We start from the raw sequence: 25,000 nt of genomic DNA on the forward strand, positions 1-25,000 counted from the left end.
TCACGCCAACCATGAGTGCTCATGCTGAAAGGGGTGCGCCTGATTTATGACCCGCCGAGCGCCGGAGGCCAGCAGACCCGGTTTACTGAATGTAGTAGAACATTGGCAATTCTTTTAAGTAATAACTGTATATATATATATATATATATATATATATATATATATATATATATATATATATATATATATATATATATATATATATATATATATATATATATATCCAAATCCCAATGGAATTGGGACCAAAACTCCCCCAAAAGCTTTTTTTTTTTTCGTAGATTTCGTTGTCTATTTTAAAAAAAAAAAAAATCGACAAAGAAAATCTAAAAAATCGACAAAGAAAAAAATCAGTTTGCTCCTCTGCTACTTTTTATTGTCTTGTCCTTGATATGATTCCTATTCAAACAGGTTGTATTGCTCGGTCGGGTCACTGGATGCGTCGGGTGACCATATTCTCTGTAACACCTGCCAGCTGCTCTGTCCCTTTAAGAGCCTCGTGTTGATACCGGAAGTGCGAGGGGTGTTTCCAGCTGATCTGCACAACAGAAGGACCGGAGTCTCCCTCAGCAGCTGCCCGACCTACCTGCCTCCTCCCCCGGCAGCGCGGCAGAGCACACCCCGGTCCCGGCACACGGCGCACGGATCCACATCGAGGCTTCGGTCCGGGGGAAGAACCGGAGGGGAGGATCCTCGGTGTCCCTCCCGGGGCACACGGTCATGATCCCGGCGCGGACATGGCGTCCTTCCCCGGTGCGTGTCAGGCTGTCGGGCCCGAGGAGCCGGACGGCTCTCTGCGGGAGATGCTGAAGGCCATCGCGGACGAGAGGAGCCGGCTGAGCGCGCGGCAGGAGAGCAGCGGGCTGGGTGAGCACAGAGTACTCTGATAGCAGACACTACAGGTACTAATACCACACTGTACAGGTACTCTGTTACAGTAAAGGTACCAAGACCACACTGTACAGGTACTCTGTTACAGTAAAGGTACTAATACCACACTGTACAGATACTCTAGCCAGGTCAAAGTACTAATACCACAGTGTACTAATACTGTTGTTACATGAGCAGCACTTCATGTAGTAGTACTACATGTTATTAAATTAGTACTTCATGTAGCATTTCTTCATGTACAGTTTGTACTTTATCTTTGTTGTAAACAGTTTCCAGTAAAGTAACTAAAGCAGGTACATGAAGTGCAGTACTAAATACTACATTTCTCTCTGAGATGTACAGTAAAGTACAAGTACACAGGATGCCATAATAAATACTAGTACTAATATTCTGTTAACAGATGATAAGAACAAACCAGATGTTGTTGACCAGTGAGCCAGCTCGCTAGCAGTTTCCCCCTGCTTCCAGTCACTATGCTAAGCTAACCAGTGTTGTTGTGTTCTGCTGCAATGTGAATCATTCAGAACTAAAAACAACAAACGTTCAAAGACCTTTGAGTCCTGACAGGACGGTTCTGATCAATGCAGCGGTGACCTCATCACAGCTGCTGCTCCACTCCTGTCTTTGAGTTATAATTATGTTATTATTATAATTATTATTGCTATTATTATTATGCCAAATTAAGCAGGGAGTCCTGTTGTCTCGTGAAACCCAGAGGTTCCTCTCTGTCGGCTCCGACGTTCTAATTATGAACAATATCATCTTAAATGTACAGTTTTCTTAATGGAGTCCGTCTAGTAAAACATGGCGGTCTGGAGGCAGAAAGCAGGCGCATCAGAAGCTGAGACGAGACAGAAGAACATCAATGATTCAGGTTCCAGTACCTCAGGAACCCGCCGGCGTCTCTGTCCACGGAGAACCTCGGCTAAAAATAACGTTCAGCAGCAGACAGACGGAGCGGAGAACACAGAACGATCTGCTAAATATTTCAGTTCCTTTCCTGTACCCGTCTGTGTGCGACCGCAGGAGGTTCTAGTGGTTCTTTATGAGGTTTTAGTGGCTCTGTATGAGGTTCTAGTGGTTCTTTATGAGGTTCTAGTGGTCCTTTATAAGGTTTTAGTGGCTCTGTATGAGGTTCTAGTGGTTCTTTGTGAGGTTCTAGTGGTCCTTTATGAGGTTCTAGTGGTCCTTTATGAGGTTTTAGTGGCTCTGTATGAGGTTCTAGTGGTTCTTTAGGAGGTTCTAGTGGTTCTTTAGGAGGTTCTAGTGGTTCTTTATGAGGTTCTAGTGGTTCTCTATGAGGTTCTAAACTGCAGCCTGACCTCAACTCATGACATGTCTCCTTGCTTCCAGCAGAGATGCATTGTGGGTAATCAGCTCCCTTCCATCAGAGCGATGGAGCGGCTTCATGGCTCTTTGTGTATTTGTACGCTGCTAAAAATAGATCATGAGTTTACTGAAGGTCTCTGCTGCAGAACTCTGGAAGAACCACAGGAGAACACGCGTCATGAATGAAACCATGAGGACATGATGAAAGCGTGTGGTCCATGACATAATCACAGGGAATTACCCACAATTCATAGCGTTGTAATGGTAAACCAGGTGTCAACCAAAGCTGCATTCTCTCTCCTGACCACCAGGGGGCGACTCCTCTGGTTGTATAGAAGTCTATGCTTCTAGACTCCTCTGGTTGTATAGAAGCTGTGTGTGTATGTTAACGGTTCCGCGTGTTCCCGTCAGGCTGCTTTAAGGACGACCGCATCGTGTTCTGGACCTGGATGTTCTCCACGTACTTCATGGAGAAGTTCGCTCCCCGACAGGACGACATGCTGTTCTACGTCCGCAGGAAGTTGGCCTACGTCAGCGCCGACGGCAGCAGCAGCGGCGGCGAGGGCAAGAAGGTGAGCGATGATGTCGTGTTCACAGGAAGTCACGCGACAAACGCACACACACACGCACACGCACGCACACAGTCAGTCAGGTGTGAGTGTGTGTCGTGCCGCAGGTGGAGGTGGAGGTCTACAGGAGAGACTCCAAGAAGCTTCCCGGCCTCGGGGACCCCGACATCGACTGGGAGGAGAGCGTCTACCTGAACCTCATCCTGCAGAAGGTCGTCTGTTTATATATCGCTTGTTTTATTAACGTAGTGTTTTATATCTTGCATTACTTCAATAACTTGTGTATTACTTGTGTATTACTTGTGTATCTTGCAGCTGGACTACGTGGTGACGTGTGCTGTCTGCACGCGCTCAGACGCCGGAGACATTCACATCCACAGGAAGAAGTGTCAGGTATGAAATGAAGTGTCTTGTACGAAGTGGAAGTGTCGGGTACAAAGTGTGTGTCATGGCACCTCACCGACGTTAAGGAAGCTAACTTGTGTTCACAGGAAGTGTTCGCGTCTCCCAGCAAACACGCCATGGACAGCAAAGGGGAGGAGTCTAAGATGAGCTACCCCAACATCTTCTTCATGATCGACAACTTTGAGGAGGTAATGGAGGATCACACGTTGAGAGGCGTTCAGGGGCCGTGGGAAAGAGGATAATCTGATGCATAATACCATGCATAACATGCCTGTGTTTTTGTGTTCATGAATACTAATATTTACTTTATTATATTTACCTTTTGTTCTATATTGCACTGTTTTTTTAGCTGTTTTTTAGCTTTTATTGAGTAGTTTCCGCGTCGTGATGGTTTCTGTCGTTCAGGTGTTCAGCGACATGACGGTGGGCGAGGGCGAGATGGTGTGTGTGGAGCTGGTGGCCAGCGACAAGAGCAACACCTTCCAGGGCGTCATCTTCCAGGGCTCCATCCGCTACGAGGCCCTGAAGAAGGTCTACGACAACCGGGTGAGAGCTAACACGCTAACACGCTAACCTATGAAGACCACTTACGAGCTTTCAGCGGCTTCTCATCTGTTCAATTAACTAGCGTCGAAGTTACTGTGTCAATGCTAACTGTATCCGCGGTAGTCGTGCTAATATTAGCTTTGTTTTTTACCGTTGCTTTGTATATTTCATAATTCTTATTTTCTATTCTAAAAGCTGATGCTACTAGATCATGATAAAACATTAGTATGTTCGATAGCTAACTATAACTGTGAGCATTTTAATATGCTAACAGTAGTATGCTAACATTAGCATGATTATTTACTGCTGCGGTGGGATTTGGTTTTTACATTTTTTTAATGATTCGTGAACATTATTTTTTTTGATTTTAACAAATATTTCATATTGCAAAGTGAACTAAAATAAAAGCATGCCTGTTAAAGCTAATGCTACTATAACATGCTAACATGATGACAATATCATGTTATGCATTGTAGCATGCTAAGATGTTAATAAAGAGTAATAATGACATTAGCTAACACTGATATCATGTCAACACATGTTAGTAGGTTCTGGGAGCATATTAGCCTGTTGATGCTAGCTTAAATTTAGCTTGAATTATATCTGAAGCTAACGGCTAAAGTCACAAATAAATGCAAATTCAGTTTATTGAAGAGTATGGTTACACATCTTCGCACATAATTTACAAAGCAATGAAACGCTTCGTGCGCTTCAGGTGAGCGTAGCCGCTAAAATGGCGCAGCGGATGTCTTTCGGCTTCTACAAGTACAACAACATGGAGTTCGTGAGGATGAAGGGTCCGCAGGGCAAAGGTCACGCCGAGATGGCCGTCAGCAGGGTGCCGACCGGCGACACCTCGCCCTGCGGCACCGAGGAGGACCAGGCGTCGCCCGAGCACGAGAGGGTGAGGAAAACAAACGCACCCAAACCCCCGAACAAAGAAACCGGGACGTCGCTTCCTGTTCAGAGTACTTCAGTTACCTCAGAGTACTTCAGTAACCTCAGAGTACTTCAGTAACCTCAGAGTACTTCAGTAACCTCAGAGTACTTCAGTTACCTCAGAGTACTTCAGTAACCTCAGAGTACTTCAGTAACCTCAGAGTACTTCAGTAACCTCAGAGTACTTCAGTAACCTCAGAGTACTTCAGTTACCTCAGAGTACTTCAGTAACCTCAGAGTACTGCAGTAACCTCAGAGTACTTCAGTAACCTCAGAGTACTTCAGTAACCTCAGAGTACTTCAGTAACCTCAGAGTACTTCAGTAACCTCAGAGTACTGCAGTAACCTCAGAGTACTTCAGTTACCTCAGAGTACTGCAGTAACCTCAGAGTACTGCAGTAACCTCAGAGTACTTCAGTTACCTCAGAGTACTTCAGTAACCTCAGAGTACTTCAGTTACCTCAGAGTACTGCAGTAACCTCAGAGTACTTCAGTAACCTCAGAGTACTGCAGTAACCTCAGAGTACTGCAGTAACCTCAGAGTACTTCAGTTACCTCAGAGTACTGCAGTAACCTCAGAGTACTTCAGTAACCTCAGAGTACTGCAGTAACCTCAGAGTACTGCAGTAACCTCAGAGTACTTCAGTAACCTCAGAGTACTGCAGTAACCTCAGAGTACTGCAGTAACCTCAGAGTACTTCAGTTACCTCAGAGTACTGCAGTAACCTCAGAGTACTTCAGTAACCTCAGAGTACTGCAGTAACCTCAGAGTACTTCAGTAACCTCAGAGTACTGCAGTAACCTCAGAGTACTGCAGTAACCTCAGAGTACTTCAGTAACCTCAGAGTACTGCAGTAACCTCAGAGTACTGCAGTAACCTCTGCGTCCCTGCAGGTGACGTCCTTCAGCACGCCGCCCACGCCGGAGCGGAACCGGCCGTCCTTCTTCTCTCCGTCTCTGAGACGCAAAGCGCCGCGAAGCCGAAACGCCGAGATGAAGAAGTCTCACTCTGCCAACGACAGCGAGGAGTTCTTCAGGGAGGAGGAGGACGAAGGTAGGACCCGGAGGGGGCGGGGTTTAGCCGGAGGGGGCGGGGTTTAGCCGGAGGGGGCGGGGTTTAGCCGGAGGGGGCGGGGTTTAGCCGGAGGGGGCGGGGTTTAGCCGATGCCGATGATGCGACCTGTCCTCGTTTCCCCCTCAGACCTTCACGCCTCCTCCAACCTGCGCTCGCGCTCGCTGTCGGGCACCGGCCGCTCGCTGGTCGGCTCCTGGCTGAAGCTCAACCGGACGGAGGACTACTTCCTGCTCTACTCGCACCTGACCTACGTCACGCTGCCGCTGCACCGCATCACCGCAGGTGAGAGCGCTGCGCCTCCATGACGTGTAGTGACGATGTATAACATGTGAGGACATAATAAGAGGTCCAGTCTCTCAGACATCCTGGATGCAGAAGCCTGTGATGCGTAACATGTGATGATGTAATCACATGCCATCACATGTTATTACATTGTCAGATGTTATTACATGTAAAAACATGTGATGGTCACATCATCACATGCGATGACGTGTTTACATGTTATCGCGCGTTGATGTTGTAACATTTTATAATGTAATAACATGTAATGACATCATCACATTGTACTACATGTGATAACATGTGATGATGTAATAACATGTAATTACATCATCACATGGTACATGTAATAACATGTTATTACATCATTACATGTGATGATGTAATAACATCATCACATGTGATAACATAATAATGTGATAACGTCATCACATGTGATGATTAATCACGTGATAATGTAATCGCACGTGATTACATTATCACATGTAATAATGTAATAACATGTGATAACATAATGTGATATCACGTGTGAGGATGTAATCACATGTCCTCAGACATCCTGGAGGTGAGGCAGAAGCCCATCCTGATGACGTAGCAGCCGACTCCCTCAGAGCATCACTACCAAGTGCCTCCTGGTCATCAGAGCACAGCGGCGCCCCCCGGTGTCCACACCGAGACCAACAACCAAACGCCTGCTTCAGAGGAGGCAACCAGCCAGCCATTCAGGAAGTGCCTCTTCTTCTTCTCCTCAGCTGCTGCGGCGGGTCACGTGACCTCCAGTGTGAAAAGGCGATTGGCTGAACTCTGAGCAGGAAGTGAAGAATGTGTGTTTTCATGTAAATATCTGCTGCTTTCCTCACTGAAGGTTCTGCTTCTTTCTTTTTTAAATACGATCCACGACGACGGGACTCGTGAAGTGTTTTTGTACGAGGAACCAGGAAGTGGAGACGCTTCGGTCCTTTACTTCCTGTTTCCATCCTTCTGTCCCGTTTAGTCTCTGGATGTCAACGTGGGAAGAACAAAGTGCTGTTCATAAGAAACGTCACATCCGAGACTTGTTACCAGCATTTACTTTAATGAGTCATCAGCGTCGTCTAAATTATTACTTCAAGAAAGAAAAAATCACTTTGACTTGGAAAATGATCCTAATGATAAAATCATAAATTTACAAGTAAAAAAATTCCACTTAACTCGTTTTATTACTAAATTACAAATATTCCAGATTATATTTGTCTGGAAATGATTTTCTGCTTTAAAACAAACTGGAAGCGACTTGAAAAACCACAGAAGAAGAAACCATGGAGCTGAATTTAAGGGAAAGAAGATAAAATGTGTTTTTTCATTTGTTAAACGTTTAAACTTCAAAGTGTTTGTAGTAAAATATTAACAAACGTCTCTTTAACCAATAATCACTTTCCTTTCACTCGATCAATAATCTAATGTTTTAGTTTCATTTACGGAAGAGAAATGATCAGAAGTAATGTGATTATTATTGATCGCTAATAACTAGTTTATTATTGATTACTAATAAACGTTTTAACAGTGAAGACGCTCAAGGAGGCGGGGCTTAGTCGTTGACATGGATCAGGAGGCGGGGCTTAGTCGTTGACGTGGATCAGGAGGCGGGGCTTAGTCGGTGATCAGAGCCGAGCTCCTGAATGTATTATTGATCCGACAGGTCGCACTGTAAAACCTTTTGTACACGAGCAGCTCACGCGCATGTTGTCTCACTTTGTTGTTGTTTATTTTACTGTGTTTATTTATTGAAATACACGTTGACAGAACAAAAAAAACTTTGTTTGGTGATTTATTTTGTTTGAAAAGACGAAATTATATCTGAAATATGAACAACTGATGTTTCAGGAAGAAATAAAGGAAAAAGACTGATGAAGATGAAGGAGAGGAAGAGGAAGGAGAAGAAGGCAGCAGACGAGCTGGTTGGTTTCCTCTTTATTTTCCAGCAGCGTCCTGAGACGACTCGCCTCGACGGCCGAGCGCGAGGACACACAAAGGACACTTGGACAGAAAACAACAACAACAACAACAGAGTTCATGACAGGAAATTAAAACGCTGGTTCACGCCATCGAAACGATCAATAAATAGTTTCCACAGAAAAACACTGAACCCTCCACGCGCTCGCTACTAAAACCAGAGACTCCATCTGGAAACCTTGAAGTGAGAGGAGGAGGAGGAGGAAGAGGGAGAAGAGGAGGAAGAGGAGGAGGAAGAGGAGGAGGAGATGACTTCCTGTTGAGTGTTGACTGGAGGAATGTAGACGACCTGCTTCTCTCCAGCAAACATCACATTTCACAGTATGACGACCAATTTATTGTGGAGAGAAGTGTGTGTGTGTGTGTGTGTGTGTGTGTGCGCGTGCGTGTGCATGTGCGTGTAACCGGCGTGATGGGCGGGGCCGCGTGGCGGCCGGCTCAGCCTCTCTTCTCCTCCAGCGTCTTGTGCAGCTCGTCGGCGTCCTCGGAGGTCTTGACCCGGATCAGCAGAGGAACCGGACCGCCGGGGTTCTTGTCGTCCACGGCCGGGTTGGGCACGCAGACCACCATCACGTTGTTCTTACCCACCCGGGAGCACGGCATGGACGCCTGCAGCAGGATGTTCAGCAGGATGTTCCCTTCAAAATAAAAGCAGCAACGAGCGTTAGATCTGACGGTCCAGTCTTCAATTAAATAGATTCAAGTTTTAAAAAGAGAACGGTCAACCAGTTCAACCAGTTCAACCAGTTCAACCAGTTCAACCAGGTCAACCAGGTCAACCAGTTCAACCAGTTCAACCAGGTCAACCAGGTCAACCAGTTCAACCAGGTCAACCAGTTCAACCAGGTCAACCAGTTCAACCAGGTCAACCAGGTCAACCAGTTCAACCAGGTCAACCAGTTCAACCAGTTCAACCAGGTCAACCAGTTCAACCAGTTCAACCAGGTCAACCAGTTCAACCAGGTCAACCAGGTCAACCAGGTCAACCAGGTCAACCAGGTCAACCAGGTCAACCAGTTCAACCAGGTCAACCAGGTCAACCAGGTCAACCAGGTCAACAAACAGGACTGAAGCTGGCAAACTGAAACTATAATTAAAATAACTAAATGAATATGCCACCAAATGTACCAAAGATTGTATCTATAGATTTATAAGTGTTGTGTACTTGTGTACTAGTACCAGGTTGGTGTCAGTGTTGTGTACTTGTGTACTAGTACCAGGTTGGTGTCAGTGTTGTGTACTTGTGTACTAGTACCAGGTTGGTGTCAGTGTTGTGTACTTGTGTACTAGTACCAGGTTGGTGTCAGTGTTGTGTACTTGTGTACTAGTACCCAGGTTGGTGTCGGCTCTGATGAGCATCTGGACCTTCCCGTCCTCGGTGTGCTTGAGGTGCAGCGTCCCGACTCCTTTCTCCTTGAACTCTGCGTCCTTCTTGTAGAAGAGTTTGCACCTGAAAAGCAGCAGAGACGTCAGAGCAGCTCTCACGTTCAGGTGGAGTTCTTTACATCCTAGATAGACACGGGTCAGTTTATTTAGACTACATCTGGTGAAACGTTGAAGGTGAAGTTGTTTGTATTTAATGTCTCACTTTGTGTATTTGTACTTGACAGTATTCCCCTCATGTGTTTACAGTGACGTACTTCCTGGAGTAGAAGGCGTCGTCCTCCTTCACCTCCTTGATGTCGGCTTTGGGCGGCTCGTCTGACTCTTCCTCTCCGTTCTCTTCTGCACACGGAAACCATTCAAATGAAACTTTATTAACAACGTCAAGAGGTCTGGAGTCAGGAATGAATCCCTTGAAGGTGATGATTCCCAGGTGATGAACACGTATGGCGTACCTGCTGGCCGGGCGGCCTCCGGCGGCGGGCCCCCGAACAGGGAGGCGTGGCTGGAGGAGAAGGAGAAGCTCGGGGCTTTGGGCCCCAGGGAGCCGAGCAGCGAGCCGTCCACCTTCTGCCCGAAGTTAAAGCTCACGCCCGGGCTGCTGGACGCCGCTTCTGTCGGGGCCTTGCTGAAGGAGAAGGAAGAGGAGGAGGAGGGAGGGGCGGCGGGGGGGAGGCTGGCCGCGGCCGGCGGCGGCTTCTTCTCCTCGCCCCCGGCCCCGTACTGCCGCTCGATGGAGGCCAGGTGCTGCTCGTAGTCCCTGAAGATGGGGTTGAGGTCGCACAGCGGGTTCCCGTTCACGTGCTTGGTGATCCAGTCCCTCACCGAGCAGTTCAGAGCCGTCAGCTGCCGGCTGTACTCCTTGCTGCTGCCGCCCGCCGGGACGCAGCCATTGGTCGGCTGGGCGGTGACGTCAGAGGAGGCGGGGCCGGTGAACGACAGACCTGAGAGGGGGAGGGACGTTAGAGAGACACCTCAACAGACACACAATAACACACTACACACGTTAACACACATAAAACACAAACCAGCAGCTGTCTGTTCCCCTACAATCAGCAGCATGAAAGTCTCCGTCCCCCATGATGCACTGGGACATGTCGGGCATTACATCATTCAATAAACAAGATGTTAATCAGCTGGTTGATCTCAGCACTCAACATCCTGCTGGACCTCCTCTCACTTCCTGTCCAGGAAACAAAGATGGCCTCCTCACCTGGAGCGCAGGTGGATGTGGGGGAGGCGAACCCGGAGAACGCCGGCGCGGCGCTCCCGTTGGTCAGCCCGCTGAGGCCCGTGAAGCCGCCGGTCCCGAACCCGGAGAACGGCGTCGGAGCGGTGCCGCTCAGAGAGAACCCTTTGAACCCTTTAAAGGACGCGCTGCCGTCGGCCTGAAAGAGACGCGAGAATGAAGAGGTTCTGTAGGGTTCTGTAGAACACCAGGGACTGAACAGGTTCTCTAGGGTTCTACCTCGGCGGCGGTCCTGCGCTTGGCCTTCTTGATCGGCCGGCTCTTCAGCACGTCTTCACTCGCCACGAGAAACGTCCCGGCCTTCAGGAGACACACAAGAGACTCACGTTAACAGACAAGAGACACACGCAGACACACACACACACACAGACAGACACACACACACACACACACACTCGCCTCCTCTTCCTCCTCCTCGTGGTCCCAGTTCCGGTCCGTGAGCTCCTTGTCAGCGATCCTTTTCGCCATCACGGCGCTCTGAAGGACGGAGACGAGAAGCAGCAGCGACTGGGAGAGAAGCAGAGACATGGTCACCATCATCATCGTCATCATCATCATCGTACTAATTTATTATAATAACCATCGGTAGGCCAGGCAGCTTGCGAGATATTAAAGTATTACAGAGACGTATTATATCAAAGTAATACATAGAAGTAATGTATTAAAGTATTACAGAGATGTTCTATAGTAAAGTACTAACTTACATAGAGAAGTATTTCCACAGTAAACCTCATGAGATGAATTTGAGGAACAGTACGGTGTGTACCGGGTCTCCGGTGTGTCCCGTACCGGCAGTAGAGACCTACAGACCCGGTCACCTCGGGAGCAACACACCGGCCGTCGGGCCCGCGCGCACCAGCAGCTATCGTCTTGCTAACATGCTAACGTGCTAACGTCCCCGCGCCTGGTTTAGATCCCGTTGTTTGACCGTTACCGTACCTTTAACCGGGACGCAGGGTCCAACCGCCGCCGCTGGGGGGGTTCACGGGCGGCTCCGCGGGGCGCAGACGGTCTCTGGGCCGGTAGATAACCTCCGTCGCGGGTAAACGTCTCTGTGTTTTGAACGAGCTTTCCTCACGCCGCCATTTTACCGAGCGGTGTATATCCGCATGGGAAAGCGCGTCCGGCCGTGTTGCGCATGCGCAGCAGGCGGCGTTCCCCATTGGCATGATGGGAGTTGAAGTCTTTAGAGATTTAACTTTTTTTTATTTATATATATTTATATATAAATTTCTGCACGGTGGTGTAGCGGCTAACACTGACGCCTCACAGCAAGAGGGTCTGTGGTTCGGATCCTGGTCTGCAGGTCCTTCTGTGTGGAGTCTGCATGTTCTCCCCATGTCAGCGTGGGTTCTCTCCAGGTTTCTCCGGCTTCCTCCCACAGTCCAAAGACATGCTGCAGAGGTTAACTGGACTCTAAATGTCCCGTACGTGTGAATGTGAATGGTTGTCTGTCTCTGCCCTGTGATGGACTGGAGACTCGTCCACGTGAACTCTGCCTTCGCCCCTTGACAGCTGGGATCGGCTCCAGCGCCCCGCGACCTTAATGAGCGGTCAAGATAATGGATGGATGGATGGATATATATATACATTTTACACGTATCTACTTTTTTGAAATTGTTTTTTATTACTAATTGTTTCTAGTTCTGCGTCTGCGTGGATTGATAACAATATATTTTAAGATGTTTACTAGTGGTTATTTATTTATGTATCACTCATTGGGACATATAGCTATATTGATATATTTTTACACAAAACTAGTCTTTAACTCTATGTTTTGGCAAAATATAAAACGACAAAAATGACAGAAAATAACAAATGTTTCGTTGACTACTTTGAAGAGATTTTTGAAGAAACAGAATTATTTCTCTAAAAAATACTCTGATCTTTAGACTACGAATAAAAGTGTAGCTTTTCACCAACAGAAAATGAAAGGAGGAGAAAGCAGAAGAAAAGGATAGGAAACATAACATGAGAGTACAGTAATTTATTTATCAAATTAAAATTAATTAAATGATGAAACTCTGGAACCCGGATGTAAACTATGTCTCCCCCTGGTGGAGCTAAACAACACGACACGACTTGCACATTAACACACACACACACACACACACACACACACACACACACACACACACACACACACACACACACACACACACACATGTTTGTTCATTTCATGACTGGATTAATTCGTTCAACAGATGAATGAATGCATCGTTCTTTCCTGTTTGATCAGAGTTTAAATGAAGTGAATAAAACTGAATTAGTGTGATGTCACGTGATGAAGCCGTGTTGCTGTGGTCAGCTGTGATTGGTCAGCTCGGTCCATCAGCTGCGAATGAAAGAAGCTGAGCTCCCCCTGGAGGCCCAGACCGGAACTACAGCTGGACAAAGGTCATGACCTCATGCTCTCTTCAGTCTGAGGTCAAGACCCGAAACAACAACATTCATACGCACAGACAGATTCAATCTGTAAATAATTACAACTCACTGCAACAATAACACACTTATTAAAGTATACAAGAAAACGTACACACACACACGCACGCACGCACACACACACGCACACACACGCACGCACACACACACACACACACACACGCACGCACGCACGCACACACACACACACACACACACACGCATACACACACACACACACACACACACACACAGTGAATCATTACACAGTAAATTCCCCAGTGGTAAATATGCATTGTCAAAGTATATGCAAACAAAATGTTTTTATTTGTAATAAATTGTGTCTAACACTCATGAAGAGGATTCATTATTCCTGGAGTCAAATGTAAACAACACAACGAGTAGATTACACTCTGAAATGTTTCCACTATGTTCAGAATAACTTTAACACTGTAGAGACCACGTTCATGACTCAGTGCTACGTTTGACTCTTAGTGCTGCATTAGCACTGTCCGTGCTACTGTGTGTTATGTCAGGACGTTATCTCCACACGACAACTTCCAGCTGAACATATATATATATATATATATATATATATATATATATATATATATATATATATATATATATATATGTTCAGCTGGCTATATATATATATATATATATATATATATATATATATATATATATATATATATGTAATATATTTAGAGAGAGAGAGAGAGAGAGAGAGAGAGAGAGAGAGAGAGAGAGAGAGAGAGAGAGATGTGGGTACACAGCCTGTGTTTGTGTGGTGAAGCAACAATTAGCTCAGAGGTTGTTGTTGTTGTGGAGGAGATCGGGCTTGAGTACTACTTTAAATACTCTAGTAGTACTCTCACCAAGCAGTACTACTGAAACTGTTTCCTGTGTTTTATTTAGTGTGATGTCATCGCTCTTGTTTATATTGTTGTTGCTCCTATTGTTTGTTTTAGTAAATAAATAAACAACTAATTATTAGTATTATTATGATTATGATGATGAAAGTGTCCTGTTGTGTTCAGGTACAGAACAGTTTGCAGCTGTGAGGAACTTTAAAGTATTTTCATTAAACGTTGTAAGAAAGGTGTTAGCTTCTCTTGTGTTAGCGTAGCAGTCTGATAGCAGTCCTGCTAATGCTACGCTAAAAGATGGGAGTACTTCTCTAAACAGCCTGCATTAAACGCCTCAAAAACTCAAAGGCCTGGCTCCTGACCCGCCAAAATAAAAGCCCAGTGACCGCTTCCTCCCCTCCATGTGTGAGATAACTCATGTCTAAGCACATTTCCTCTAGTACTTTACTGATGCCTTGAGTTATTGTAAAGACAAATAATCAAGTAATAAACTGTGTTGTTGTACATTAAATACCAGCAGTGTACAATATGTTCCTCTGAGATGTACACAAGTAGAAGTACACATAATAGTACTGGAAACTGAAACACCATTTAAATAGTTATTAAAGAAGATTGTTGAAGTCTTGAGGTTGTATACTTTTACTTCCTCTGTGTATACATACACACATATGTACACGGTGCATGTACATAACGTGTACTTTATGTTCTGAGTGTTTTATTTAACCCCTCGTTGTGTTTTGCACCAGATTAAGACTTTTACAAACATACACACTTCTAATTGTTGATGTGAGAAATAAATAACTTGAACTAATTGACAGAATATATAATCCCAATAATTAGACAAAAGGGTGTGGGGGGGGGGGGGCTCTAGTACCGGTTCTACTGGTTCTACTGGCGCAGAGCTCGCAGAAGAAGAGCAGTGAAGTGCAGAGAGCAGCTGATGGAGCAGCCGGCCGGTGGGGGAGGGGCGGAGGGAGAGGGAGGGGGAGGGGCGGAGGGACTACTTTCTGTCCAGATCACTACGAACCACAACTTTACTGCCGGTTTCCAGGTCCAATTCACGGCGGAGGCTTCAGGAATCCTTGGGGTTGAGCGGTGTTAATAAACAAAATGGAGACTCTCTGAGTGATGTGGCGGAACCGCCAGCATGAAGAAGTACCACCCCCCCCTCCTGCTCTGTCCGTGGTGCTACTCTGTGTGTGTATGTGTGTTTGGATTCTTTGAACACACAAGCAGACATTTTGACGGATATCCACCCGTCAAAATGTCTGCTTGTGTGTTCAAAGAATCAAAAAACACACACGCATCGCCGCCATTTTGTTCACGTTGCGTTAATGTGTGCTTGAAAACTGAGTCGAAGTTGTTCGCTGTCGAGTTGACAATAAATTCAATCACTAACTGCCATCTCTGCTCTCTCATCAACTCTCCGATCACATAGCCCCCCCTCCCCCCTGCTCTGCTTCTCATTGGTTCCCCCGCGCCGTCCCTCAAGCTTCGCAACTCCCGATTGGCTCGCCCTTCCCGCCCCTAACTCTGAAGCAGCAGTTTGGACCAATGGCGGCGCGTCTTGTGTCCAGGAGGAGGGAGGCGGGGGGTCGGACTGACAGCCGCGGGGGGAAGAGGCTGGATTTCTGGGAAGCAAACGGCCACATTTGGCCTCTTTGTGTTGGAAGAAAACTACAAGCGGGCAGATTTTGGTTGCAGGCTTCATGAGCATCGACATATTTGTTTTGCTCTGATCCCCAACATTCTGCTGTCTGCCTCACTTAGTGGTGATGAGGAATCTGCTCTTCCTCCCCCTGCTGAAGGTGAAGGATGCAGCCATCTTTATCTTATTTACCTCCATGTTACTCTGAAAGTAGTTCACTAATAACCTGAAGTTAGTCACACAAAGGATTCTCATTATTAATGACAAATATAATTAAACTAATAAATGATCACTACAGATGTGGTATAAAGTCATGTACATGACCTCCACCTTAGCAGCTGCTACATTAATGCAGGAATGAGATATATATATATATATATATATATATATATATAGTTCTGCCTATTGAGTACTTTTATAATGCTAATGTGTCACCTTTATCTTGTTAAAGAGTAATTGTACACTTTAGTATTGCTATTTTTTTAATTTATTCATCTCTGAGTACTTCTTCTACCATAGTATGATTATTAAAACATACAGTTAGTATTATTATTATTCACACTATAAATACATGAATAAAGAAAAATGAAGAATTCTATTCATGATATGTTACAGAGAGTACATAAGGAGACACGTTTTTATGATAATATGTATTGTTAATAATACACTTTATGTATACAGCATCTTTTTAAGCGAAAGGTACAATGTGCTTTATAAATAAAACAGGAACTAAAAACATTTCAGGACCAAAAGACCATTAAAACAATAGAGACAATAGAAGGCAATAACATAAACAAACATGTTGGGAAGAAAATGTTCTCACATAAATACAATAAAAAGTTTTGAGAAGTCACGTAATAGTTATTTTATTGTTTTTTATTGTTGTTTCATTTATTGTCTTGTGAAACACTTCGTAGCATCTGGTTGGGAACGTGCAGGATACATCAATGTATTATTTATTTATTATTTTAAATACTCCTTGAAGTAGTTGTAGCTCCCCCCGGCTCACTGCGCCCACTGCGCATGTCTCTCTCTGCTCCATCCGGGAACTTTCAGAATTACCATTGACAGCCGAAGCGCAACTTTTCCCCAGGCAAAGTGAAATCAAGCCGCGGACTCGGACAAAATATAGTCCCCGTTTTTCAACTTAAAATTACCGAAAGAAAAGCCGACCCGCTCCCCCGTCGGACCCCTCGACGTTCGGCCGTTAATCTGGAGAGGACCCGTCCGGGGCCGGAGCTCTTTGCGCCGGGTTTGGAGCACTTTTGAAGACGGGCGGAAAGTGGGTGATGAGTCCCTAGCCCTGGAAAAAAAAGAAGCGAGAACTTGCTTTTTTTTTGTGGCAGCCCGAGTAGTTCTTTCTTTCCAATTGTTATTGTCGCTTTGAAACAAAAAAAACACAAAAAAATCTTTTTTCAAATTCACTTAAACTTGGGGTCGAAAAGTGGGAGAAAAGTGGTTCTCCGGCCGGAACATGGAACTACAAGGCCTGCACGAGGCGCTGAAAGTAGAAATCCAATGTCATCAGGTAAACGAACATCGCTGTTATTTCTAACCCGTTATGTGAGCGAGGAGGGAGGAGGCGAGGAGGCGAGGCGAGGAGGCGAACACTTTCCGAGAGGAGGACGCTTATAACGGCGACACGACGTCCGCCAACAAGTCCGATTTAAGTGCACTTTTCCTCCGCTACTTTCTTCCAGCTAATTGCCGTCGGTGTGTTGTGCCGCTTCTCTCGCTCCCCCGACGGAGCAAAACAACCGGGAGTATTTCCCGGTTTGCTAAAAATAATGCGGTGAAGGCGGCGATCCGGACGCGACCTGCATATTTATGAGCCGCCGAGAGCCGCTTTGTTCCTCCCTTCCTCTGCTCGACAAACTTGAGGACACTTTTTTTTTTTTTTTTTTTTTTTAAGGGGGTGTTGTTTTTTTTTTTTTAATTCACCGTAATTACTAAACTAGTTGCACAGATGAAGCAAGACCCACAGGTACACTATATATTTAAATATATGTATTTATGTGTCGGGTCTCAGAGGGTGTGTAGAGAAACTTTATCAGCATAAATCTGAGGCTTTTTCTCCGTCGTGACTTCGCTGAATTGTCTCCGTGTGTTTGTCGGTGTAAACGGTGACTTGACGTGTGTTTCGTTCCCCAGGACGGAGAGCTGAGGAGACAGATCCACGACCGGAGAGTGACGGCCCTGAGCGACAAGCAAGTGAGCTGGCTGCTTCCTCCTTTATGCGCTGTGTGTGCGTGTGTGTGTGTGTGTGTGTGTGTGTGTGAGAGAGAGAGAGAGTCCATCTTCAAGTAGCCATAACAAACATGGTGGATTGTTAAAAGAAGAAGAAGGGGGAAAAAAAGGAAAAGTGAACACCATTAACCCTCTCCTGCTCTTCCTGTTCCTCTCTGTGGCCTAACGGTCGTCTTGTCTCTCGGCATCTCAAAGTTGTGTGAAAAATGTTCGCGTCCATTTTGAGCAGGTCGACGTGTTTGTGGAGAGAAGAAGAAGGGGGGGGGGGGTAACTATCCGGCGGCGGGAAGCGTTCACCGGGAAAGTTTCTGCCGGTTGACCGTTAATGTCGTCGTGGAGTTAACTGTTAACCTGCTTTCTACCGTCTTAAACGTTTTTTTGAGGTTACTTTACACTTCTGGTGGTGTTATTTCTTCTCGGAGGGTCACGTGACCGCAGCGGTGCACTGGATTCGCCCACTTTCACTTGTTTCACTCTCCTTTTCTTCTGCTCTTTACTATCGCTGCATGTCTTCTTCTTCTCCGCTAACTCGGGCAGCAGGTGCTCGATGGGTACCGAGAGGAGAGCGAGCAGCCGGGCAGCAGTGTTCAGCACCGCGGCCAGCTCCTCTCCGCTCACCCCGCCTCCGCTCGCTTTGCACCGCCCCGCCGGTCGGTCCCAGCTCTGATAGCGAGGGTGGACTGCCCGAACGGGCCTGGAGGCCCTGGTGTACTGGAACGCCGATGGTTAGAAACACGTCCAAAAGCCCGTACCGTGACGGTGTGCTGCCCTTACAACACACGCCCGCTGCTTTAATGGGCCCGTGCTCCACTAACACGCAGTCTGGAGCGGGAGTTCACCGACTGGTGCCCTCGCTACTTTCCCAGACTCCGTTAACAAATGTCTACATTTAACAGATAAACGGTATTAACGTGTAACACCCGACGTGGATCATAACGTGTGTCTTTGTGTGACTCCCCACAAAAGTACTCTTCAATTCGGCTGATGTTTAACTTCTGTAAACTTAAGTTAAACAAACAAAAGTGGTCTTTTTGTTTTTCAAAATAAAAGCTACACAGCTCATCCGGTGTGTTTCTGTTAGAAGTGTCACAGTCCTTTTCTCCCGATGCGATCGATGCGGTCTTCTGAGCTCTTGCTACTAAACACAACCCCCCCCCAGATGTTAATCCCCTTTCTAGTCTGCACGCTGGTCTCCAATCCAGAATCTAAACCCCTTGTTTGTGTTGTGCAGTTTGACTGTTTTGCTTTCCCTTTGCTTCTTCTTCAGTTTGGTAGTGGAAGCTTCCATTTTGAGAGGGAAAAGGGGGGTGGTGTGTGTGTGTGTGTGTGTGTGTGTGTACGTGTGTGTGTGTGTGTGTGTGTGTGTACGTGTGTGTGTGTGTGTGTGTGTGTGTGTGTGTCTAACATGGAGAGGGGAAAAAGTCTGCAGAGTTTCGTGCAGGAGGAGGAGGGGGAGGGGGGATGGGCCCCATTCATGCCTAACATTACCATTTTGATTGCTTTGATGCTGTTTTTGGTTTGGATGTGGTCGGGGCGGGGGAAGGGTGGCGGTGAAAAGAGAGAGACAGAAAGCCCAGTCAGCACCGCACGAAGTCGCTTTTAATCACCGCACTGATTAATTCTTCTTTTTCACTAAAATGTGACCTTTCACTCCCCCAGTATAAGAGCCGCTGCTCCCCAGAAGCAGCTCCATGTCGGGTAGATCTAAACGGGTTCTGAACCCAGTCCACGTCGAGGCCTCGGCATCACAATAAACCCGCCGTGAACTCTGAGCCGCTGAGCGAGCGCTGTGCTTCAGGAATAAAGCAGAGGGCTGACGGCGTCTGGAAGGTCACTTCATGGTCACCCTCCTACTTTATTTATTTACCTCCTCTTGAACGGGAGAGAAATCGTCATAAAAGCTTTCTGCTCTCATCTGTGTTCAGCGTCCATGTTGTGCAGGAGGACAAGTTTTAATAACAACCATGATGGGCTCCAGGAGCAGTGTGACGGTGTCCTGGTGGTCCGGCTCACAGACCCGGTCTCTCTGGCGATCCAGGGCTTCCCTCCGGCTCCTCTTGCTCTGCGTTGCATCAGCGTGACGGCTCTTCCTCTGGAGACCCCTGATCTGGTTCTGCTGTCGCTCATTCAGTTATTTATTATTAATAATAATGCTGTCGCTCATTTATTTACTACTACTATGCTGGGGCTTGAGCGGAGCGCCATGGTTCTGGAGCCTGCAGCTTCTGGAGACGCAGGATTTATTTAAGAAGTTTATTCCGTCACGTTCATGTTCCATAGATACGTTCATTCAGCTGCACGGACTTCATCTCATATTCACAAATGTTTTTACTTTAAGAGTGAAGCCGGTTTAAATGGCCTCTCACCTGCTCCTTCAGGTAGTGACTCACCTGCTCCTTCAGGTAGTGACTCACCTGCTCCTTCAGGTAGTGACTCACCTGCTCCTCCTTCAGGTAGTAACTCACCTGCTCCTTCAGGTAGTGACTCACCTGCTCCTTCAGATAGTGACTCACCTGCTCCTCCTTCAGGTAGTGACTCACCTGCTCCTCCTTCAGGTAGTGACTCACCTGCTCCTTCAGATAGTGACTCACCTGCTCCTTCAGGTAGTGACTCACCTGTTCCTCCTTCAGGTAGTAACTCACCTGCTCCTTCAAGTAGTGACTCACCTGCTCCTCCTTCAGGTAGTGACTCACCTGCTCCTCCTTCAGGTAGTGACTCACCTGCTCCTCCTTCAGGTAGTTACTCACCTGCTCCTCCATCAGGTAGTTACTCACCTCCTCCTCCTTCAGGTAGTGACTCACCTGTTCCTCCTTCAGGTAGTGACTCACCTGTTCCTCCTTCAGGTAGTGACTCACCTGTTCCTCCTTCAGGTAGTAACTCACTTGCTCCTTCAAGTAGTGACTCACCTGTTCCTCCTTCAGGTAGTGACTCACCTGCTCCTCACCGGCCAATAGAACGGACCAGAACGAGCAGGAGGCGGTGCTTATGGGAGTTGTCGGACCTGTACTGTCCCTTTAAATCCGGTTCAGTGAGATGCCTGAAAATAACAGATGAACTAAAGAAATAGAATATGTAGGAGTGGTTCCTGACTCTGGATCAGTCTGACAGAAGCTAGCAGGCGTCTGATTGGTTAGTTTCCTGAGAGCAGCCGTTATTGGACCACATGCAGGAGAAGGCGGGACAAGCAGAGTGTCCTCTGGATAAAAAGCGTCAGCTAAATGACATGTAATATAATAATGATCACTGAATATTCATTAACTAGCTGGGCTAGTATCACGTGGTAATACATCCATAAAGTACACGGCTGGGCTAGTACCAGGTAGTAATACATCCATAAAGTACACGGCTGGGCTAGTACCAGGTAGTAATACATCCATAAAGTACACGGCTGGGCTAGTACCAGGTAGTAATACATCAGAATCAGAGTGTTGTCCATAAAGTGAAGCAGCTTCCTCTGAGACAGGAAGCAGGAAGTAAAACCACTCAGGAGCTTCTAGCCTGTAACCTCGCCACGTGTTGCATCATGGGTAAACCTTCTAATGTTAGTACTTCCTGTACAACATCAGAAGTACTGCAAGTTACGTACTGCAAGTTACTGTGTACTGCAAGTTACTGTGTACTACAAGTTACTGTGTACTGCAAGTTACTGTGTACTGCAAGTTACTGTGTACTACAAGTAGCTGTGTACTACAAGTTACTGTGTACTGCAAGTTACTGTGTACTGCAAGTTACTGTGTACTACAAGTAGCTGTGTACTACAAGTTACTGTGTACTGCAAGTTACTGTGTACTGCAAGTTACTGTGTACTGCAAGTTACTGTGTACTACAAGTAGCTGTGTACTACAAGTTACTGTGTACTGCAAGTTACTGTGTACTGCAAGTTACTGTGTACTGCAAGTTACTGTGTACTACAAGTAGCTGTGTACTGCAAGTTACTGTGTCGTTGTGCTCACTGAAGCAGCTGGAGCTTAAAACCACACCAGCTGGTGTGTGTGTGTGTGTGTGTGTGTGTGTGTGTGTGTGTGTGTGTGTGTGTGTATGTGTGTGTGTGGTCACATGACTGCTGGTCCCAGGTGGATCATCATGAGCTCAGAGTTCAATGTTTTTAACACCATCAGGTGAAAGTAAACGTTTTTTTAAGGAAAGAATAAAATAGTTGAGTCATAACTTTAAACTTTTTTAGTTTACTGAAACTACAAAGTGCTGTAAGTAATATTTTAACTTTGCTACTTTCTTTATATACAGTAAAAACACACAGAACTTAAGTTAGAAAGTTTAAATTCAGACTTCAAACTAAATATTAGTTTTTAATATGTTTCTGTAAACATCATGTATGATGAAATGAACATGTGAAGTTTTCTCTGCTGTTAAAAGCACAGAGTGGCATTTTTCCTCTGCTAGAGGAGGAGGAAGAGGAGAAGGAGGAAGAGGAGTGTTTGTGGTGGCGGCTCTTTGTCTTCGTGAAGAGAGGAATGTTTTTGTCTTCTTCTCCAGCAGCTGTTTCCTCTCAGCCTCCTCTGGTCGGCTCTGTGCTGCTCTCCTGCTGGAGAGTAGAAGTGTGTGTGTGTGTGTGTGTGTGTGTGTGTGTGTGTCTATATATATATATATATATATATATATATATATATATATATATATGTATATGTATATATATATATATATATATATATATATATATATATATATATATATATGTATATATATATATATATATGTATATATATATATATATATATATATATATATATATATATATATATATATGTATATATATATATATATATATATTAAACCTGTTTATTTAAATCAGAACAGTGTGTGGGAGGAGCCTCAGTTTTCTGGCCCTCATTTGCATACTCCTTCTAGGCTAGCATCCCACAATGCACGGCTTTTCTCTGCTTATGCATTATTGAGCCATCCTTGAAGACGGAAGTGGCCTCGCCACAAAGAGGAAGTAGCACTTCAAAGACCCCTTTGCTGGGGTCCAGGACCTTCTTAAGCCAGCGGAGGACTTGTGGTCCTTTGTAGTCCTTGGTGGTCCTCTGTGGTCCTTGGTAGTCCTTTGTAGTCCTTGGTGGTTGTCTGTAGTCCTTGGTGGTCCTCTGTAGTCCTTGGTGGTCCTCTGTAGTCCTTGGTGGTTGTCTGTAGTCATTGGTGGTCCTCTGTAGTCCTTGATGGTCCTCTGTAGTCATTGGTGGTCGTCTGTAGTCATTGGTGGTCCTCTGTAGTCCTTGGTGGTTGTCTGTAGTCATTGGTGGTCCTCTGTAGTCCTTGATGGTCCTCTGTAGTCATTGGTGGTCGTCTGTAGTCATTGGTGGTCCTCTGTAGTCCTTGGTGGTCCTCTGTAGTCATTGGTGGTCCTCTGTAGTCCTTGGTGGTTGTCTGTAGTCCTTGGTGGTCCTCTGTAGTCCTTGGTGGTCCTCTGTAGTCCTTGGTGGTTGTCTGTAGTCCTTGGTGGTCCTCTGTAGTACTCTGTCTCTGGTTCATGGTCTCTCTCTGAGCAGCATCTTCCTGCCACTCTATTAATATCCTCTGTGCTTTTAAAGGAGTCTGTAAATAAACTGTAGAGGACACACACGCACACACACACGCACACAAACGCGCACACACACACACGCACACAAACGCGCACACACACACACGCACCCAAACGCGCACACACACACATACACACACACACACACACACACACACATGCGGGGACACACACACACGCACAACAGGAGGTTTCCTGCTTGACAGGTCAGATCTCTTCGGCTGCAGGCCATCGTCCACCAACATGTGAAATATATATATATATATATATATATATATATATATATATATATATATATATATATATATATATATATATATATATTTCACATGTTGCCTGGTAACTAACAGTTGACTTAAGAATCACACTTCAACAAAAAGCACCTCTGTGAATGTTCTCATTCACAGCCTTTGAAGCGTCCTTGAATGCATCACACGTTTGGTGTTCTTCATCAGCACGTGGTTCTGATCCTGGTTCTGGTGGTTGTTGTGGTCCTGGTCCTGGTCCCCTCATGTGGTTCACACTGACGGTCCCAGAGAAGTGTGGTTCATTACGAGTGCAGAGTTCCTCCCAGTGACTTTAATGGTGATGAATGAGAATGTTTCATCAGGTTTGTTCTAGATGTTCACCCTGAGATGAAGGCTGTGTGTGTGTGTGTGTGTGTGTGTGTGTGTGTGTGTGTGTGTGTGTGTGTGTGTGTGTGTGTGTGTGTGTGTGTGTGTGTGTGTGTTGTCAGTGATGATTTTCAGGAACACAAACTATTGAGCAGCTAAAACCACAAACACTTCATGGAGTCCTGCTGCACGGAACCTGAGTTATGAGTTTGAGCTTTGGGGGTTACGCTGTAAGGGGGAGGGGGCGTGTCCTTGAGCAGCCAATCAGTCGCTAACAAAGAGCGCTGCATAATAAATGGCACTTTAATTTGTTTTTACTTGACAAGGTCGCCATGAGCGATGAGTGAAAGGCAGCTGTGTGTGTGTGTGTGTGTGTGTGTGTGTGTGTGACAGCCTCACGTGGTGTCGTGGATACAACTCTACAAGGTGGTTCTGCTGGGAGGAGACGTCATATTTCAGGTTTTGTTTGATAGCACATGGATGCATCACAACGGGTGGGGGGGGGGGACTGCTTATGGGATGCTTTGTTGTCTCCATGGCAACAGGCAGGTGAGGCTTACGGGCGCTGTAGTGAGACATGAAAACACCGGATTTAGCAGAAATGAAGCTTCTTGTATTTTTTTAAAGAGTTTTCTTGATCAAACACTTATGCTGCATTCACACTGAAAGAGGTTCTGAGGAACCACATGTAGGCTCTTCTTCCTCTTCCTCCTGCTCCTCTTCCTCCTGCTCCCTGTGATTGGCTCCTCCAACACACCGATGTACACAAGCATTTTGAAAATACTTGTACTTTTAAACTGTGGTATTAGTACTTTTACTGAAATAACGGATCTGAACACTTCGATCAACATATCAGATAGTTGACCCTGAATATTATATGTCTCGGGCTTTTATTGTGAAGGGTAAGAAGGGAAGTGCCTTTGTCTTCATAACCCACTGGGCTGGTTCTGCAACGTGATTTTATTCATCTTTTTGTGAACGTTTTTATGACAAAAACAACATCTA

General features: G+C 45.9%; 3 protein-coding genes across 7 annotated transcripts in view; 2 read left to right on the forward strand and 1 right to left on the reverse strand.

Moving 5' to 3' along the window:
* Positions 1-7,809, forward strand: part of kiaa0930 — an 8,067-nt gene extending 258 nt beyond the window's left edge. Inside the window, exons 2-11 of one of the 2 annotated variants that reach the window (XM_068586607.1) lie at positions 476-867; positions 2,632-2,792; positions 2,897-3,001; positions 3,105-3,182; positions 3,281-3,382; positions 3,600-3,740; positions 4,456-4,644; positions 5,574-5,733; positions 5,881-6,036; positions 6,588-7,809. In XM_068586607.1, the coding sequence (XP_068442708.1) occupies positions 738-867; positions 2,632-2,792; positions 2,897-3,001; positions 3,105-3,182; positions 3,281-3,382; positions 3,600-3,740; positions 4,456-4,644; positions 5,574-5,733; positions 5,881-6,036; positions 6,588-6,628 (1,263 nt within the window). In that variant the 5' untranslated portion in view covers positions 476-737 and the 3' untranslated portion in view covers positions 6,629-7,809. The remainder of the gene's footprint in view (positions 1-475; positions 868-2,631; positions 2,793-2,896; positions 3,002-3,104; positions 3,183-3,280; positions 3,383-3,599; positions 3,741-4,455; positions 4,645-5,573; positions 5,734-5,880; positions 6,037-6,587) is intronic. The other variant, XM_068586608.1, reaches the window with a different exon arrangement.
* A 159-nt stretch (positions 7,810-7,968) lies between these two features.
* nup50 (nucleoporin 50) lies at positions 7,969-11,788 on the reverse strand. Its single transcript, XM_068586609.1, has 8 exons — positions 11,597-11,788; positions 11,057-11,164; positions 10,877-10,957; positions 10,622-10,796; positions 9,864-10,352; positions 9,666-9,750; positions 9,357-9,475; positions 7,969-8,663 (listed from the first exon to the last, which is right to left on the reverse strand). Exons 2-8 carry the CDS (start codon positions 11,123-11,125, stop codon positions 8,464-8,466), a joined length of 1,218 nt encoding a protein of 405 aa, XP_068442710.1. The 5' UTR covers positions 11,126-11,164; positions 11,597-11,788; the 3' UTR covers positions 7,969-8,463.
* Positions 11,789-16,685: 4,897 nt separating this feature from the next.
* Positions 16,686-25,000, forward strand: part of phf21b (PHD finger protein 21B) — a 17,181-nt gene continuing 8,866 nt past the window's right edge. The window contains exons 1-2 of one of the 4 annotated variants that reach the window (XM_068586925.1): positions 16,686-17,126; positions 17,750-17,809. In XM_068586925.1, coding sequence (XP_068443026.1) covers positions 17,073-17,126; positions 17,750-17,809 — 114 coding nt within the window. In that variant the 5' untranslated portion in view covers positions 16,686-17,072. Of the gene's footprint in view, positions 17,127-17,167; positions 17,583-17,746; positions 17,810-19,504; positions 19,676-25,000 lie in introns of those variants that run through there. The other 3 variants (XM_068586924.1, XM_068586926.1, XM_068586927.1) reach the window with 3 other exon arrangements.

The sequence above is a fragment of the Clinocottus analis genome, unplaced genomic scaffold (genome assembly GCF_023055335.1).
Source record: "Clinocottus analis isolate CAN_PGR_092001 unplaced genomic scaffold, fCliAna1.0.p SCAF_20, whole genome shotgun sequence".
In the NCBI taxonomy this organism is placed as follows: Eukaryota; Metazoa; Chordata; class Actinopteri; order Perciformes; family Cottidae; genus Clinocottus; species Clinocottus analis.